Genomic DNA, 16,932 nt, shown 5'->3' with positions numbered 1-16,932 from the left:
CCATGTTGAGTTTTAGGTGGCCGGCAGACATCCAGGTGGAGACATCCCGGAGGCGGGAGGAGATACGAGCCTGAAAGGAGGGGGAGAGGACAGGGGCAGAGATGTAGATCTGTGTGTCATCTGCATAGAGATGATAGTCGAAGCCGTGAGAGTGGATGAGTTCACCGAGGGAGTGAGTGTAGATGGAGAACAGAAGAGGGCCAAGAACTGAGCCTTGAGGGACCCTGACAGTTAGAGGATGGGAGGGGGAGGAGGAGCCTGCGAAGGAGACCGGGAATGACCGGCCAGAGAGATAAGAGGAGAACCGGGAGAAGACGGAGTCCGTGAATCCAAGGTGAGATAAGGAGTGGAGGAAAAGGGCATGGTCAACAGTGTCAAAGGCAGCTGAGAGGTCAAGGAGGTCAAATGGGAATTAAGGTTGAGAGGACCATGTGGGTCAGGGATTGTGTCCAATGTGAGTAGCTTGTATAATAATGATGGTATTTGTTAAATTCTTACTATGTGCAAAGTACTGTTTTAAGCACTGGGGGGGATCAAGGTGACCAGGTTGTCCACGTGGGGCTCAGTTTTAATCCCCATTTTACAGATGAGGTAACTAAGGTATAGGAAAGTTAAGTGACTTGCCCAAAGTCACACAGCTGGCAAGTGGCGGAGCCGGGATTAGAACCCATGACCTCTGACTCCCAAGCCTGTGCTCTTTCCACTGAGCCACGCTGCTTCGCTTGTATCCACCCCAGCACTTAGTACAGTGCTTGCCACAAACGCCACCATCGTCATCATTACTCCAGTGGAAAATGGACTCGCGACTGAAATTTCTGGAATACTGAGTGAATTGTCCAGGTTGTTTTCATGTGTTCTACCCTCACGGCTGCTCTGAACGGCGTTACCGTCATCAACCTCAGGGAAGCGATCGGGCGAGCTGGAGACAGCCGGATTGCGTGTGCGCGATGGAGAGGATTCAGGGACCGAGGCCAGGAAGAGCAGGCTTGGAAATCGCTGCTGGAGGGCTTCCTTCCAACAATAGGATATTTTCTCAGAGGAGAATAATAATAATGATAATGATGATGATGGTATTTGTTAAGCACTTACTATACTATGCCTAGCACTGTTCTAAGAGCTGGGGTAGATACAAGGTAATCAGGTTCTCCTTCTGCCCTTGAGCTTGGATTTGCTCCTTCGATTCCCCCACCCTCAGCCCCACAGCACTTACGATGTCCATATCTATAATTTATTCACTCATATTAACTCCTATCTCCCCCTCTAAGCCGTAAGCTCATTGTGGGGAGGAAACGTGTCTTCCAACTCTTATATTTTATTCTCCCAAACACTTAGCACAGTGCTCTGCCCATGAAGAGAAGCTGAGAAGCAGCTTGGCGTAGTGGATAGAGCCAGGGCCTGGGAGGCAGGGAGTCCCGGCTCTGCCACTCGTCTGCTGTGTGACCTGGGGCAAGTTGCTTCATTTCTCTGGGCCTCAGTCAACTCATCTGTAAAATGGGGATTGAGACTGTGAGCGCCATTTGAGATGGGGACTGTGCCCAACCCGATCTGCTTGTATCTACTCCAGCGCTTAGTACAGTGCCTGGCACATAGTTAAGTGCTTAACAAATACCATGATGATTATTATCATTATGATAAAGACTCAATAAATAAGGTTGATTGGCTGATTGATTTAATCTAGAGCTGATTAGAGAGGCAGCGTGGTTTAGAGGAAAGAGCCTGGGTTTCGGAGTCAGAGGTCATGGGTTCGGCTCCCGGCTCTGCCACTTGTCAGCTGTGTGACTGTGGGCAAGTCACTTAACTTCTCTGTGCCTCAGTTACCTCATCTGTAAAATGGGGATTAACTGCGAGCCTCACGTGGGATGACCAGATTACCCTATATTTCCCCCAGCGCTTAGAACAGTGCTCTGCACATAGTGAACATTTAACAAATGCCATTTTTTTTTCTCTGCTGGTGACCTTGGGCAAGTCACTTCACTTCTCTCGGCCTCAGTTCCCTCATCTGGAAAATGGGGTTTAAGACTGTGAGCCCCACGTGGACCAACCTGATTACCTTGTACCTACCCCAGTGCTTTGAAAAGTGTTTGACACACAGTAAGCGCTTAACAAATACCATCATCATTTTTGTTATTATTTTTCTCTAGCATCCACCTCCGCATCAAACAAAAGCTCCTCATCATTGACTTTAAAACTCTCCATCACCTCACCCCCTCCTAACTCACTGTAACTGTGACCCCCGATGGAACAATGGACTGTATCCTTTATCCCAGCGCTTAGTACAGTGCTTGGCGCATAGTAAACATTTAACAAATACCATTTAAAAAAGTAGTCCGGAGACCCTAATTTTAGTCCTACCCCAGCCGCAGGTCTGCTATGTGATTTGGAGATGGTCCCTTAACTTATTTATCCTAGCGCTTAATACAGTGCTTGGCATATAATAAGAGTTTAACAAACAAAGCAGTAATTGTTATCATTCTTTCCATATTGTTGAAACTCTGCAGTGTTTGGCTTGGGTACTCACCGAAGCATTCGCCTGACATTTGTGCTGTGTGCTTTAAAAGCTCCCCAGGGGTTCTCTAAAGCGAGAAGAACCATAAAAAAAATATTATGAGCCATATCACTTTAGAGTTCTGGGCGTAAGCTGTTTTTGAAAACCCAATAAATTGGGAAGATAATGTTTGGGAGAAGATTATCGCACTGTTCATTTAAAATAATTGCATTCATTTTCCCTTACAGGTCCACGATTACCTTAGAAGCAAGCTGTGTTCCTTGTATGAAAATGATTGCATTTTTGACAAGTTTGAATGTGCGTGGAATGGATCTGACAGGTAAAAGCACACGTGTGTTTTAACTATGTAGCGAGTCCCTCGGATTTAAGGGACCGTTTTGACCCAGTGGGCCAGTAGAGAATTCAGGGTTTCCAACCTTCTCATGGCTCTGCCTACAACTGTACACGGCAGTGAGGGGTGATGGAAAGAGTCAGGAAGTCGGGGGGTGCGGGTTCAAGTCTCAGTTTTGCCCCCGGACTGCTGTGTGACTTTGGGCACGTCATATAACCTTTCTGGATCTGAGTTTCCTCCTCTGGATTATGGGAGTAATAATATCCAACTTTCCCTACCTCACAGGAAGGTTGGACTAAGATTGTAGGGACCCCGGTGAGAAGCAGAATGGTCTAGTGGATAGAGCACGGGCTCGGGAGACAGAGGTCATGGGTTCTAATCCCCTGCCTGCCACTTGCCAGCTGTGTGACTTTAGGCGAGTCACTTCACTTCCCTGTGCCTCAGTTCCCTCATCTGTAAAATGAGGATGAAGACTGTGAGCCTCACGTGGGCCAACCTGACTACCTTGTAGCTTAGAACAGTGCTCGGCACATAGTAAGCGCTTAACAAATATACTATCATCGTCATCATCAACCTAATTAATGTGTATCTACCCCAGAGCTTAGAACAGTGCCTGATAAATAGTAAACACGTAACCAATACCACAATCATAATAGGTAAAGTGATAGCCCTTAGACACCTAAGAGCAAATATATAAATTCAGTTATTATTAAGCACCTACTTTGGGAGAAGCACTGTGTTAGACTCTGTGGGGAAGGCAAAGGAAAAACAAATAAGAGGCCTGGAGGAGTTTGCAGTTGATTGGTGGGGAAAGCGTATCAAACTCAAGTAAACTTTATATCTACAATTCTCTTTATTTATAATGATGCTACCGATGCCTGTTCACTTGTTTTGATGTCTATCTCCCCCCTTCTGGACGGTGAGCCCGTTGTGGGCAGGGGGGGTCTCTCTCTGTCTTCTCTCTTAGAGAATCACCGTGGCTTAGTGGAAAAAGCCCAGGCTTGGGAGTCGGAGGTTGTGGGTTCTAATCTCAGATCCGCCACTTGTCAGCTGTGTGACTTTGGGCAAGTCACTTCACTTCTCTGTGCCTCAGTTACCTCATCTGGAAAATGGGGATTAAGACTGTGAGCCCCGCGTGGGACAACCTGATTGCCTTGTATCTCACTCAGCGCTTGAACGGTGCTTGGCATATAGTAAGCGCTTAACAAATACCAGCATTATTATTATTATTTGTTGCTGAATTGTACTTCCCAAGCACTTAGCACAGTGCTCTCCACAAATAAGCGCCCAATAAATGTGACTGAATGAATGAATGAATGAAAGCAAGTTACTAAAGTTTTATGTTAGCCACTGCGCTAATAGAGAAAAATAATAATAATCATAATAATTTTGGTATTTGCTAAGCACTTACTCTGTGCCAAGCACTGTACAAAGCACTGGGGTAGATAAAAGTTAATCTGGTCAATTACAATTCTTGATCCATATGTACCTCATAATATAAGTAGAAGCAATATTATTATTGTTATTATTACTATTCATCGTGGACAAGGAACGTGTCAGTTTAACTGTTGCACTGTACTCTCCCAAGTGCTTAGTACAGTGTATTGCACACAGTAAGCATTTGATAAATACAGTTGAATTTACCCCCTTTATTCACCCCACCCTCAGCCCCACAGCACTTTTTTAATAGCTGTAATTTATTCATTTATATTAATATCTGTATCCCCAACTAGACTGTAAACTCAATTTGCACAAGCGGTGTGTCGGTGATATTGTTATGCTGTACTCTCCCCCTACTTTTAATACAATGTTCTGAACACAGTAAGAGCTCAGTAAATATGACTGATCATTAAGCTCTTATTGTGTGCAGAGCACTGTACTAAGCCCTGGGAAAGGATATATAGGTGGGAGTTAGACATGGTCTCTTTCCCTCAGAGGGCTTGCAATGTAAGTATTCATTCAATAGTATTTACTGAGCACTTACTATATGCAGAGCACTGTACTAAGCACTTGGAATGTAATTCAGCAACAGAGAGAGACAGTCCCTGCCCAATGACGGGCTCACAGTCTAATCGGGGGGGAGAGAGTAGCAAGTAGGAGAGAAAGCAAGTACTGAAATCCTATTTTACGTGTGAGGAAACCGAGTCACTGAGAAGTGAAGTGACTGCCCCAGGGTCACAAAGAAGACAAGGGGCAAAGCAGGGATTTGAACCCTGCTCCTCTGAATCCCAGGTTCTTGATCTTCCCACTAGTTACGGTGCTTCTCACTTTGTGTACTTCAGCCTGAATTCTTCTGGAAGCAGCATGGCTTTGTGGAAAGACCACGGACCTGGAAGTCAGAGGGCATGGGTTCTAATCCCAGCTCTGCTTCCTGTCTGCTGCGTGACCTTGGGCAAGTCACTTCACTTTTCTGTGCCTCAGTTACCTCATCAGCACAGTGGGGATGAAGACTGTGAACCCCATGTGGGACAGGGACTGTGTCTAACCTGATTATCCTATATCTACTCCAGTGCTTAGAACAGTGCTTGGCACGTAGTAACTGCTCAACAAATACCACGATTGTTATTATCATTGTTATTATTGGGATGAACAGCACTTTCATCTCTCGGACAGCACCTGGCTCGTCCATCCTGGGTCTCTTAAAGAATTATTTTCCAAACGGGATCCTCTGCTTGATGGCCAGGTCCTTGCGGGCAGGGATCCTGTCTACCTAGTCTTGAACTCTCCCAGCTATGCAACCGTCGGCCAATCATAGTTATTGAGTGCTTACTATGTGCAGAGCACTGTACTAAGCACTGTGAAGAGTGATGATAATAATAATAATGATGGTATTTATTAAGCGCTTACTATGTGCCAAGCACTGTTCTTATCCCTGGGATAGATGCAAGGTTATCAGGTTGTCCCACATGGGGCTCACAGTCTCAATCCCCATTTTACAGATGAGGGAACTGAGGCCCAGAGAAGTGAAGTGCCTTGCCCAAAGTCACACAGCTGACAGGTGGCGGAGCCGGGATTAGAACCCACGGCTTCCGACTCCCAAGCCCGGGCTCTTTCCACTAAGCCATGCTGCTTCTCTTCAGTATAACAATATAACCGACACATTTCCTGCCCACAGTGAGTTTACAGTCTAGAGGGGGAGACAGACATTAACATAAATGAAATTACATATGTGTACATAAGTGCCGTGGGGCTGGAAAGGGAGATTAATAATATTAATGATAATTGTGGCATTTAAGTTCTTATGTGCTAGGCACTTTACTTAGCACTGAGTTAGATACAAGATAATTGGGTTGGTCCCAAATGAAGCTCACAGTCTTCATCCCCACTCTACAGGTGACGTAACTGAGGCCCAGAAAAGTGAAATGACTTGCCCAAGTTGGTGTAGTGGATAGAGTGGGGGGCTGAGGGGCAGAAGGACCTGGGTTCTAATCCCGTCCCCATTACTGGTCTGCTGTGGGACCTTGGGCAAGTCTCTTCACTTCTCTGTGCCTCAGTTCCCTCATCTGTAAAATAGGGATTAAGACTGTGAGCCCTATGTGGGACAGGGACTGTGTCCAACTCGATTATCTACCCCACCACTTAAAACAGTGCTTGGCACATAATAAGCACATAACCAGTACTATTATTATTATTATTATTATTATTATTGTACCTACACCAGTGCTTAGAACAGTGCCAGGTATATAGTAAGCACTTAACAAATGTCATAATAATGATTATTATTATTTTTATAAGTGGTGGAGCTGGGATTAGGACCCAGATCCTTCTGTCTTCCAAGCTGGGCTCTTTCTATAGGCTTCACTGAATAACACAGATGAATTAATCGATATTGCATTGCCAATTTACAAACTAAGGAGTCTGTTACTCCTTGCTTTATAAAATGGTTCACACTACTGACAGAAGCAGTTAATGGACACGAATTTCACACCCCTCAGATGCAATTGATGTTGGACAGGTAACGCAGAGGCTAGAGATACGATCCCTGCCCACAGGAGCCAAGCAAGAGTTAATAATAACCATAATAGTAGCATTTGTTAAGCACTTTCTATGTGCCAAACACTGTTCTAAGCACTGGGGTAGATAGAAGATAAACAAGTTGTCCTAAGTGGTGCTCACACTTTTAATCCCCATTTTACAGATGAGGTAACTGAGACACAGAAAGTGAAGTGTCTTGCCCAAAGTCACACAGCAGACAAGCAGCAGAGCAGAGATTAGAACCCACGACCTCTGACTCCCAAGCCCGGGCTCTTTCCACTAAGCCATGCTGCCTTAGTCAGGGAAGGCCTCTTGGAGATGTGCCTCAGCTTTAAAATCAAGCTACTTCTTTAGTATTTTAATTTTGAAATTGATATTGAAAGAATAAAACACTATGCATTTATCATTATCATTTTTATGTTGGTATTTGTTAAGCGCTTACTATGTGCCAAGCACCGTTCTAAGCGCTGGGGTAGATACAGGGTAATCAGGTTGTTCCACATGAGGCTCACAGTCTTAATCCCCATTTTACAGATGAGGTAACTGAGGCACTGAGAAGTGAAGTGACTTGCCCGAAGTCACACAGCTGACAGGTGGCGGGTCTGGGATTAGAACCCATGACCTCTGACTCCTAAACCCTGACTTTTTCTACTGAAGGAGATATGGGAATGTTAGGAATGAAAAAACAAAGGAATCATGTGGAAATGAGGTAGAATAGAGCAGAGAGCCGATGCCTTTTTTTATCAATGAGAAGTAGCGTGACGGAGTGGCTAGAGCCCGGGCCTGGGAGTCAGAAGGTCAGGGGTTCTAATCCTGGCTCCGCCACTTGTCTGCTGTGTGACCTTGGGCAAGTCACTTCACTTCTCTCATCTGTAAAATGGGAATGGAGACTGTGAGCCCCATGTGGGAGAGGGACTGTGTCCAACCTGATCTGCTTGTATCCACCCCAGTGCTTAGTACGGGGTCTGGCACGAAGTAAAGCGCTTAACAAATACCATTATTATTATTATTATTATTATTAACAGAAGATGAACTGAGCATTACTGGACAAAATCAAAGTAGGTTTCAAAACTGGCAGCTTTCACAAACCTCTCTAGCTGAGCAACCTATGTTAGAGCAGTAGATTTTTCATTTTTTAGAGTATTTGTAAAGTACTTACTATGGGTAAGGCTCTGTTCTAAGTGCTGGGGTAGATACAAGATAATCAGGTAGTTCACAGTCCCTGCCCTAAGTGGGGCTCACGGTCTACTGTCCGTTTTAAAGATGAGGTCACTGAGGCCCAGAGAAGTGAAGTGACTTGACCAAGGTCACACAGCTGACAAGTAGCAGAGCTGGGATTAGGACCCAGGTCCTTCTGACTCCCAGGCTGTGCTCTATCCAGCTGCTTCACGAGAAGCAGTGTGGCTTAGTGGAAAAGAGCCCAGGTTACGGAGTCAGAGGTCAAGGGTTCTAATCCCAGCTCCACCACTTGTCAGCTGTGTGACTCTGGGCAAGTCACTTCACTTCTCTGGGCCTCAGTGACCTCATCTGTAAAATGAAGATGAACACTGTGACCCCCACGTGGGACAACCTGATCACCTTGTGTCTACCCCAGTGCTTAGAACAGTGCTTGGCACATAGTGAACGCTTAACAAATACCATCATCATTGTAATTATTGTTATTATCCGATAGGCCATGCTGCTTCTCTTGGTAGGAACATCATTCTGGTATTTGCCAAGAGGTTACTTCCTGTGAAGCCCTATAATGAAACCTATAAAACTTTTACATATATATATATATAGATCGATTCATATAAAAAACATTTATATTGATGTCTGTCTCCCCCTCTAGACCCATAGAGTCAGACGTATGACTCTGGTATTAGGGTATGAGCCACAAGTGGGTTAGGGATTGGGTTCGACATGATTATCTTCTAACTACCCCAGCTCTTAGCACAGGGTTGGTACATAGTAAGCATTTAAATTCCACAATGAATATTTTTATTATTATTGTGAGATTTGTCATGTGCTTATTATGAGTCCAGCATGGTTCTGTGGTGTGAAGGAGATGGAAGTCCTGGCATAGTTGAGAAGCAGCGTGGCTTAGTGGAAAGAGCCCGGACATGGGAGTCAGAAGGTCCTGGGTTCTAATCCCGGCTCTGCCACATGTCTGCTGTGGGAGCTCGAGCATGTCACTTCACTTCTTTGGGCCTCAGTTACCTAATCTGGTAAATGGGGATGGAGACTGTGAGCCCCATGTGGGACAGGGACCGTGTCCAACCTGATTTGCTTATATTCACCCTAGCACTTAGTATAGAGAAGCAGCGTGGCTTAGTGGATAGAGCCCGGGCCTGGGAGTCAGAAGGTCCTGGATTCTAATCCCGGCTCTGCCACATGTCTGCTGTGGGAGCTCGAGCATGTCACTTCACTTCTTTGGGCCTCGGTTACCTCCGCTATAAAATGGGGATTAAGAGTGTGAGTCCCGGGTGGGTCCGGAACTGTGTCCAACCTGACCAACTTGTATCTACCCCAGCTCTTAGAACAGTGTTTGGCTCACAGTAAGCACGTAACCAGTACCATAATTATTATTACAATGGCTGGCACAAAGTAAGCACTTAAAAAACATCATAATCATTATTATTATTACTATTATTAAGTCAGATGGGGGGGGGTCAAGGAGTGAATTGGAGGGTAGGAACTTGAGACAGCAGGTGTAGACAACTCACTCATGGAGTTTGGAAAGGAAGGTAGGAGGGAGAGGGGGTGATAACTGGAGGGAACTGTGGGATTGTGGAAGAGTGTTTTTACGACAGGGGAGATATGAGCCCATTTGAAATCAGAGGGGAAAAACCCACTGGAGAGTGAGCAGTTGAAGATGGCGGTCAGGAAGGGAAAAAGGGAGGGGGAGAGAGCTTTGATAAGGTGTGAAGGGATTGGGTTGGGAAGTGCAGGTACATGGAGGGGGTGGATTTTGAAAATAGGCAAAAAACCTGGTTCCTCTTAATTTCCTGATCCCCCCCTTCTGCCCAACATGGGAATTCCTGTCTCCCTCTCCTCTCTCCCCACTCCCTCCTCTGTCCTTCATTCTATTTTTGTAAGTTTAATTTCTGTTTTTGGTTTACCTCCAAAAATCTTGCTCCTGCCGCTACCACATAATGTTGGTATTTGTTAAGCGCTTACTATGTGCAGAGCACTGTTCTAAGCGCTGGGGTAGATACAGGGTCATCAGGTTGTCCCACGTGAGGCTCACGGTTAATCTCCATTTTCCAGATGAGGTCACTGAGGCACAGAGAAGTTAAGTGACTTGCCTACGGTCACACAGCTGACATGTCACACAGAGCCAGGATTCGAACCCATGACCTCTGACTCCCAAGCCCGGGCTCGTTCCACTGAGCCATGCTGCTTCTCTAAAGGACCACATCAGTCCTTTCCACGCCTGGCAGTCCTCATCCCCCAGAGTCAGGAGGTCGGGAAGGAAAAGGTGGCAGAGGAGGAAGTGCTTGTGTGATTGGCGGGGGGGTCTGCGGACAAGGGCCAGGCTCTTCTCCGACGACCCTCTTCCTCCTACCGCACCTACTTGCTTGCTCTCCTTGTCCCATCCCATTGCCCCCTGTCATAGGGGCGAAATTATTACCATTATAGTGGCTATAATAAGTGAAAGAGGGCCCTCACCAGTGAAAGCTGAAGTTTGGGGGCTTCTGAGAGGAAAATGAGGCAGTGTTGAAGTGCGGGGAGACGAGAGCAGAGTAGACAGAGGAGGCAGAGAAAGAGAAAGGGGTCCAGCAAAGAGCATCAGACCTTCCCCGCCAAACCCTCTTCTCATTCTTAGACCTTCCTAATAATCGGAAATAATAACAGTAGTATTTGTCAAGCGCTTCCTATGTATTAAATGCCAGAGTAATCATGAGATAATAATAATAATTGTGGTATTTGTAAAGTGCTTACTGTGCATCAGACACTGTACTAAGTGCTGGGGTGAATACAAGCATATCAGGTTGGACACATTCCCCGTCTCAAATGGGGCTCCCAGTCTCAACTTGTCTGCTGTGTGACCTTAGGTAAGTCCTTAACTGTTCTGTGCCTCATTTACCTCAGGATTAATACTGAGCCCCACATGGGCAACATGATTGCCTTGTATCTACCCAGTGCTTAAAACAGTGCTTGGCACACAGAATTCACTTAACAAATCCCATTATTATTATTATTATTATTAATAATCCCCATTTTCCAGATGAGGGAACTGAGACCCAGAGAAGTGAAGTGACTTCCCCAAGGTCCAACAGTAGACAAGTGGGAGAAGCAGGATTAGAACCCATGACCTCAAGACTCCCAGGTCTGTTCTCTATCCACTAGGCCACAGACAATCAGCTGGGACACTGGCCCTGTCCCTCATGGGGCTCACAGTCTATGGGGCAGGGAGAATAGCTATTTCATCCCCATTTTACAGATGCGGAGACTGAGGCAGAGAAGCAGAGCGGCTTGCCCAAGGTCACAAAGAAACAAGTGGCAGCGCCGGGATTAGAACCCGGGTCTCCTCATTTCCAATTCTGTGCTCTTTCCACTGGGCCCCTTTGCAGAAAACCTTCAAGTTAGTCATAAGTTCAGGAGAAAGAGAAACAGCTTAAGGTGGTTTTGGTTTTAAGCCCTCGGGTCACTGGGGGGTTTAAAGCTAAAATGAATCCGTTGGCCCACCCAGGGAACTAAAGCAGGAAAATAGTAGTGTCCACTGGCTCCAGCTGCTGGCTAAATCAGTTGAAACGGATATTGATTATTGATTAGAACGTGATTGATGGCCAGAGGCTCCAGTGAACGGGAACTAATACAATCAGACAGACCCGATCTCATTTGGCGAAAGATACATTAATCATCCTCTACTTGAGAACGAGCATTGCCCAGCGGATAGAGCACGGGCTTGGCACTCAAAATGACCTGGGTTCTATATCCGGCTCCACCACTTGTCTGTTCTGTGACCTTGGACAAGTCTCTTCACTTCTCTGGGCCTCAGTTCCCTCATCGGTAAAATGGGGTTTAAGATAGTGAGCCCCATGTGGGACAGGGAATGTGTCCAACCTGATTAGCTTGTATCTACCCCAGTGTTCATTACAGCACCTGGAACATAGTAAGTGCTTAATAAATGCCACTAAAAAAAAAAATTAAAGCAGGCGGCTTCCACAGAAAGCTATATCCGTTATTGTATTTAGTGAGTGCTTACTGTGTGTAAAGCTCTATACCAGGCACTTGGGAGAGGACAGTACAACTACAGAAAATAAAATAAGTAAATGGTGGTATTTGTTAAGCGCTTACTATGTGCAAAGCACTGTTCTAAGTGCTGGGGGATACAAAGTGATCAGGTTGTCCCATGTGGGGCTCACAGTTTTAATCCCCATTTTACAAATGAGGTCACTGGGCCACAGAGAAGTTAAGTGACTCGCCCAAAGTCACACAACTGGCAAGCGGCAGAGCCGGGATTCGAACCCATGAACCCTGACTCGAAAGCCCGGGCTCTTTCCACCGTACCACGCTTCTTCTCTGAAGAGACACCTTCCCTGCCCACTATGAGCTCACACACTAGAGGGGGAGACAGATATTAATATCCATAAATAATTAGATTATTCATTCATTTGTATTAATTGAGCACTTACTGTGTGCAGAGCATCATATTAAGCACTTGGGGGATTAAGGATGGGAAGGATGATTGAAGAGAGTAAGTCAGGGTGACTCAGAAGGAAGTGGGAGAAGAGGAGAGGAGGGCTTAGTCAGGGAAGGCCTCCTGGAGGAGATGGGCCGTCAATAAGGCTTTGAAGTGAGGAAGAGGAATTATCTGCTTGATATGAAGAAGGAGGGCATTCCAGGCCAGAGGGAGAAGGTAGGCGAGAGGCCGGTGGAAAGAGCACAGGCATGGGTGTCAGAAGACCTGGGTTCTAATTCCAGCTCTCCCAGTTGCTTGCTGTTTGACCTTGGGCAAGTCACTTCACTTCTCTGTGCCTCAGATTCCTCAACTGTAAAATGGGATTCAATACTTCCTACTTAGACAGTGAGCCCCACTTAGGACAGGGACTGTGTCTTAATAATAATAATAATAATGTAGTACATATTGTTATATTGTCCTCTCTCAAGTACTTAGTACAGTGCTTTGCACACAGCAAGCACTCAGTAAATATGATTGACTAAGTTGTGATCTGCACACAGTAAATGCTCAATAAATAAGATTGACTGATTGACATTAATAACAATAATAAATCTAATAAATGTGGCATTTGTGCCAATTTACTTACAAAGCTTACTTTGTGCCAATCCCTGTTCTAAGCTCTGGGGTAGATTCAGTGTAATCAGGTCAAATACGTCCCTGTCCCACATGGGGCTCCCATTCCTAATCCCCATTTTCCAGATGAGGTAACTCAGGCCTAGTGAAGTGACTTAATAATGTTAATAATAATGATAATAATGTTGGTATTTGTTAAGCGCTTACTATGTGCCGAGCACTGTTCTAAGCGCTGGGGTAGACATAGGGGAATCAGGTTGTCCCACGTGGGGCTCACAATCTTAATCCCCATTTTACAGATGAGGTCACTGAGGCACGGAGAAGTTAAGTGACTTGCCCACAGTCACACAGCCGACAAGTGGCAGAGCTGGGATTCGAACTCATGAGCCCTGACTCCAAAGCCCGTGCTCTTTCCACTGAGCCACGCTGCTTCTCCGACTTGCCCAAGGACACACAGAAAACAAGTGGTGGAGCGAGGATTAGAACCCATGTCTTCTTTACTCCCAGACCTGTGCTCTTTCCACTAGGCCACACTGCTTCTCCAGTTGCTGCCTGGTGTCCCCAAAGTTTAAGGGCAGCAAGGCTGACTGGATTCAACCCCACAAATGACTCAATACAGGGCTTTTATTGGGACCTTACCCTTTTTTATGGTATTTGTTAAGTGCTTATTAGGTACCAAGCACTGTTCTAAGCGCTGGGGTAGATACAAGGTCATCGGGTTAGATATAGTCCATGTCCCTCATGACGCTCGCAGTCTTGATCCCCATACGATGAGATGCGGTCACTGAGTCACGGAGAAGGGAAGTGATTTGCCTAAGGACACACAAAAGACCGGCGGGGGGGGGGGGGACAGGATTAGAACCCAGGTCATTCTGACTCCCAGGCCGGTGCTTTATCCATTAGGCCGTACTGTTTCTCCAGTTGCTGCCTGGAGACCCCAGGGTTTAAAGACCCACCCCAAGCAACTCAATCAGTGGTATTTATTGAGAACTTATTGTGGGCAGAGCATCGTACTACTACTATTCAAAATAACAATCATCTCTATAATGGGATCTGTTCAGCGCTTACTATATGCCAAACACCGTACTAAGCGCTGGGGTTGATAAAAGCTAATCAGACCCAGTCCCTATCCCACAGGGGGCTTCCAGTCTTAATCCCCATTTGACAGATGAGGGAACTGAGGCACGGAGAAGTGAAGTGACTTGCCCAAGTTCACAAAACAGACCAGGGGAGGAGCCAGGATTAGAACCCAGGGTCCTTCTGGCTTCTGCCATCTGCTAGGCCACGCTCCTTCTGCATTTGCTGCTAGAGTCCCCAGGGTTTCGAGGAGCAAGGCCAACCGGCTTCCACACCCCAGACTACTCAATCGAAGGTACTTAATAATGTTGGTATTTGTTAAGCGCTTACTAGGTGCCGAGCACTGTTCTAAGCGCTGGGGGAGATACAGGGTAATCAGGTTGTCCCACGTGGGGCTCACACACTTTTAATCCCTATTTTACAGATGAGGGAACTGAGGCACAGAGAAGTGAAGTGACTTGCCCACAGTCACACAGCTGACAAGTGGCAGAGCCGGGAGTCGAACTCATGACCTCTGACTCCGAAGCCCAGGCTCTTTCCACTGAGCCACGCTGCTTCTCCATGGAGCTCTTACTTTCGTTCATTCATTCAATCGTATTTACTGAGCGTTTACTGTGTGCAAAGTAAGTGCTTGGGCAAGTACACTATATTAACGAACAGATGCGTTCCTGTTCTCAATGAGCTCACGGTCCAGAGGGAGGAGACAGACATTAATGTAAATAAATAAATAGATAAATAAATACCGTGGACAGAGGACTGTACTAAGCGCCCGGGAGAGTCCAACACGGCAGATTCGACCAGGGCCTGACCGTCCTGTGACCTTTCCCCTCACAGCGTCATCATGACGGGGGCTTACAACAACTTTTTCCGCATGTTCGACCGGAACACCAAGCGAGACGTGACCCTGGAGGCCTCGCGGGAGAGCAGCAAGCCGCGGGCCGTCCTCAAACCCCGCCGCGTCTGCCCCGGCGGGAAGCGTCGCAAGGACGACATCAGCGTCGACAGTTTGGATTTTACCAAGAAAATCCTCCACACGGCCTGGCACCCCGCCGAGAACATCATCGCCATAGCGGCCACAAACAATCTGTACATATTTCAGGATAAAGTGAACTCAGAAATGCACTAAGTGTATCTGTATTTATAAACCAGCCTTTGGGCGAGTTGTACGAGATGATCTTCTCTCCCTCCCCCCCAACCGTCCCTCCCCAAAAAGCCTTCTCCGTGACCCACAGTTTCCCTCAGCCGGAATCTCTATTGGCGGTAACCAACTGTCGGAATCAAATCACACGCGGAAAAGCTCACGGCAACCGAAGAGCCAAAGGCCCTGTTCCAAATTGAAATATCTGTCGCTTTTTCCAAGATCTGGCTTTCCAAGATGTCTGGCATTCACTAAGCTTCTCGCTTTTCTTGGTCTGCGGCACTGACCACTTTAGTTAGAGCGTTTGACCTCTCAGTTGTTAATCTGTCGCTGTAACTTTTCCTGCTAGTTCAATCTCCACCCAGATTTCCATTGGGGGGAAGGAGAAAAGATTTCTTTCATACTACGGTGGGTATGGTATGCGTCTCGAAGGACGATTAATGAGCTTAGTGGTGACTCAAAAATCACTTTCCTGGTCAGGTATCGGACAGTTTCCTTTATTCCAGAGTTCTGTTCTCTTGACGTTGAAGCGGATCTCCCAACGCTTTTGCCTTGGGGCGGAGGAGGGCACTTTTAGTTTAATCTCCATCGAAAATCCCAAATTTGTTTGGAGTTTTAGAGATAAAAATGGAAATGACGTGCCATGCAACGGATGTCCTTAGCTGTCAAACGTTAGAGGCATTTGCTCCTGGATGAAAATTCTCTCATACAGAGATAAAAATCGAAATAAATTGGGAGTGCACTAGAGGGAATTGGACCTTAAAGAAATTGGAAATTGCAGAAAGGCACTGAGACAAATAAAGACAAAGAGAGACACAGAGAATAAAAGAAGCAGAGTGCTGGAGAGACAGATGTGAAATCAATCAATCTGTCAATCAATGGCATTTATTGAGTGCTTACTTTGTGCAGAGGCCTGTGCTAAGCGCTTGGGAGAGTCAGCGAAGCAGAAAGGGTAGATTGTAAACTCATCGTGGGTAGGGAATACGTCTATCCTATTGTTCTGTTGAACTCTCCCAAGCGCTTAGTACAGTGCTCTGCACACAGTAAGCGTTCGGTGACTGACTGACCCGTTCCCTGCCCACAACGAGCTTATGGTCCTGACCTCTACCATCAAGAAATCTGCAGAAAAAGATGGAAAAGGGAAACGTATCGCTCCTTCAGTCACTCGGTCAGTCCATCGTATTTATTGAGCGCTGACTGTGTGCAGAGCACTGTACTAAGCGCTTGGGAGAGTACCTTACAACAATAAACAGACACATTCCCTGCCCACAACGAGCTTACAGCCTAGAGGGGGAAGGAGAATGGTGTCAGGAGTGGGATAGGTCTCCAGAGGAGACTGCTTCTTGGCTCAGGTGAGAGTGTTTCAGGTTTGCTTAATGGTTTCCCAGGGCTATTTTCAGGCTATGATTTTTGGCATAAACACATGACACTACCCAGTGGCCTCCTCCCGGGGCGGCGGAACTTAAGCGAAGGTGATCGCCGTTGTAGACTCCCTTTTAAAACTGAGGTCAATTCTACCGAGATGCCTCGCCCTTTGGTGGTACTAGGGGAGGAGAAGGTGTTTTTTTTGTGTGTGTCGGGAGGTGGAATCTCTGCCACTTCTAAAGTAAACTCGAATTTCAAAGCCACCATCAATTCAAGTGTCCAGTTCAACGAGCCCCTCG

The 16,932-nt window shown here is 46.4% G+C and overlaps 1 protein-coding gene across 2 annotated transcripts in view; it reads left to right on the top strand.

The window, feature by feature from the left end:
* The window catches only part of PPP2R2C (protein phosphatase 2 regulatory subunit Bgamma), a 322,790-nt gene extending 306,811 nt beyond the window's left edge, over positions 1-15,979 (top strand). For both annotated transcript variants that reach the window (XM_029064199.2, XM_029064200.2), the window contains 2 exons: positions 2,734-2,825; positions 14,965-15,979. In XM_029064199.2, coding sequence (XP_028920032.1) covers positions 2,734-2,825; positions 14,965-15,256 — 384 coding nt within the window. In that variant the 3' untranslated portion in view covers positions 15,257-15,979. The remainder of the gene's footprint in view (positions 1-2,733; positions 2,826-14,964) is intronic.
* The last annotated feature ends 953 nt before the right edge of the window (positions 15,980-16,932 follow it).

The sequence above is a fragment of the Ornithorhynchus anatinus genome, chromosome 4 (genome assembly GCF_004115215.2).
Source record: "Ornithorhynchus anatinus isolate Pmale09 chromosome 4, mOrnAna1.pri.v4, whole genome shotgun sequence".
Lineage (NCBI taxonomy): Eukaryota > Metazoa > Chordata > Mammalia > Monotremata > Ornithorhynchidae > Ornithorhynchus > Ornithorhynchus anatinus.
This window is presented reverse-complemented; position numbering and strand designations above follow the sequence as displayed.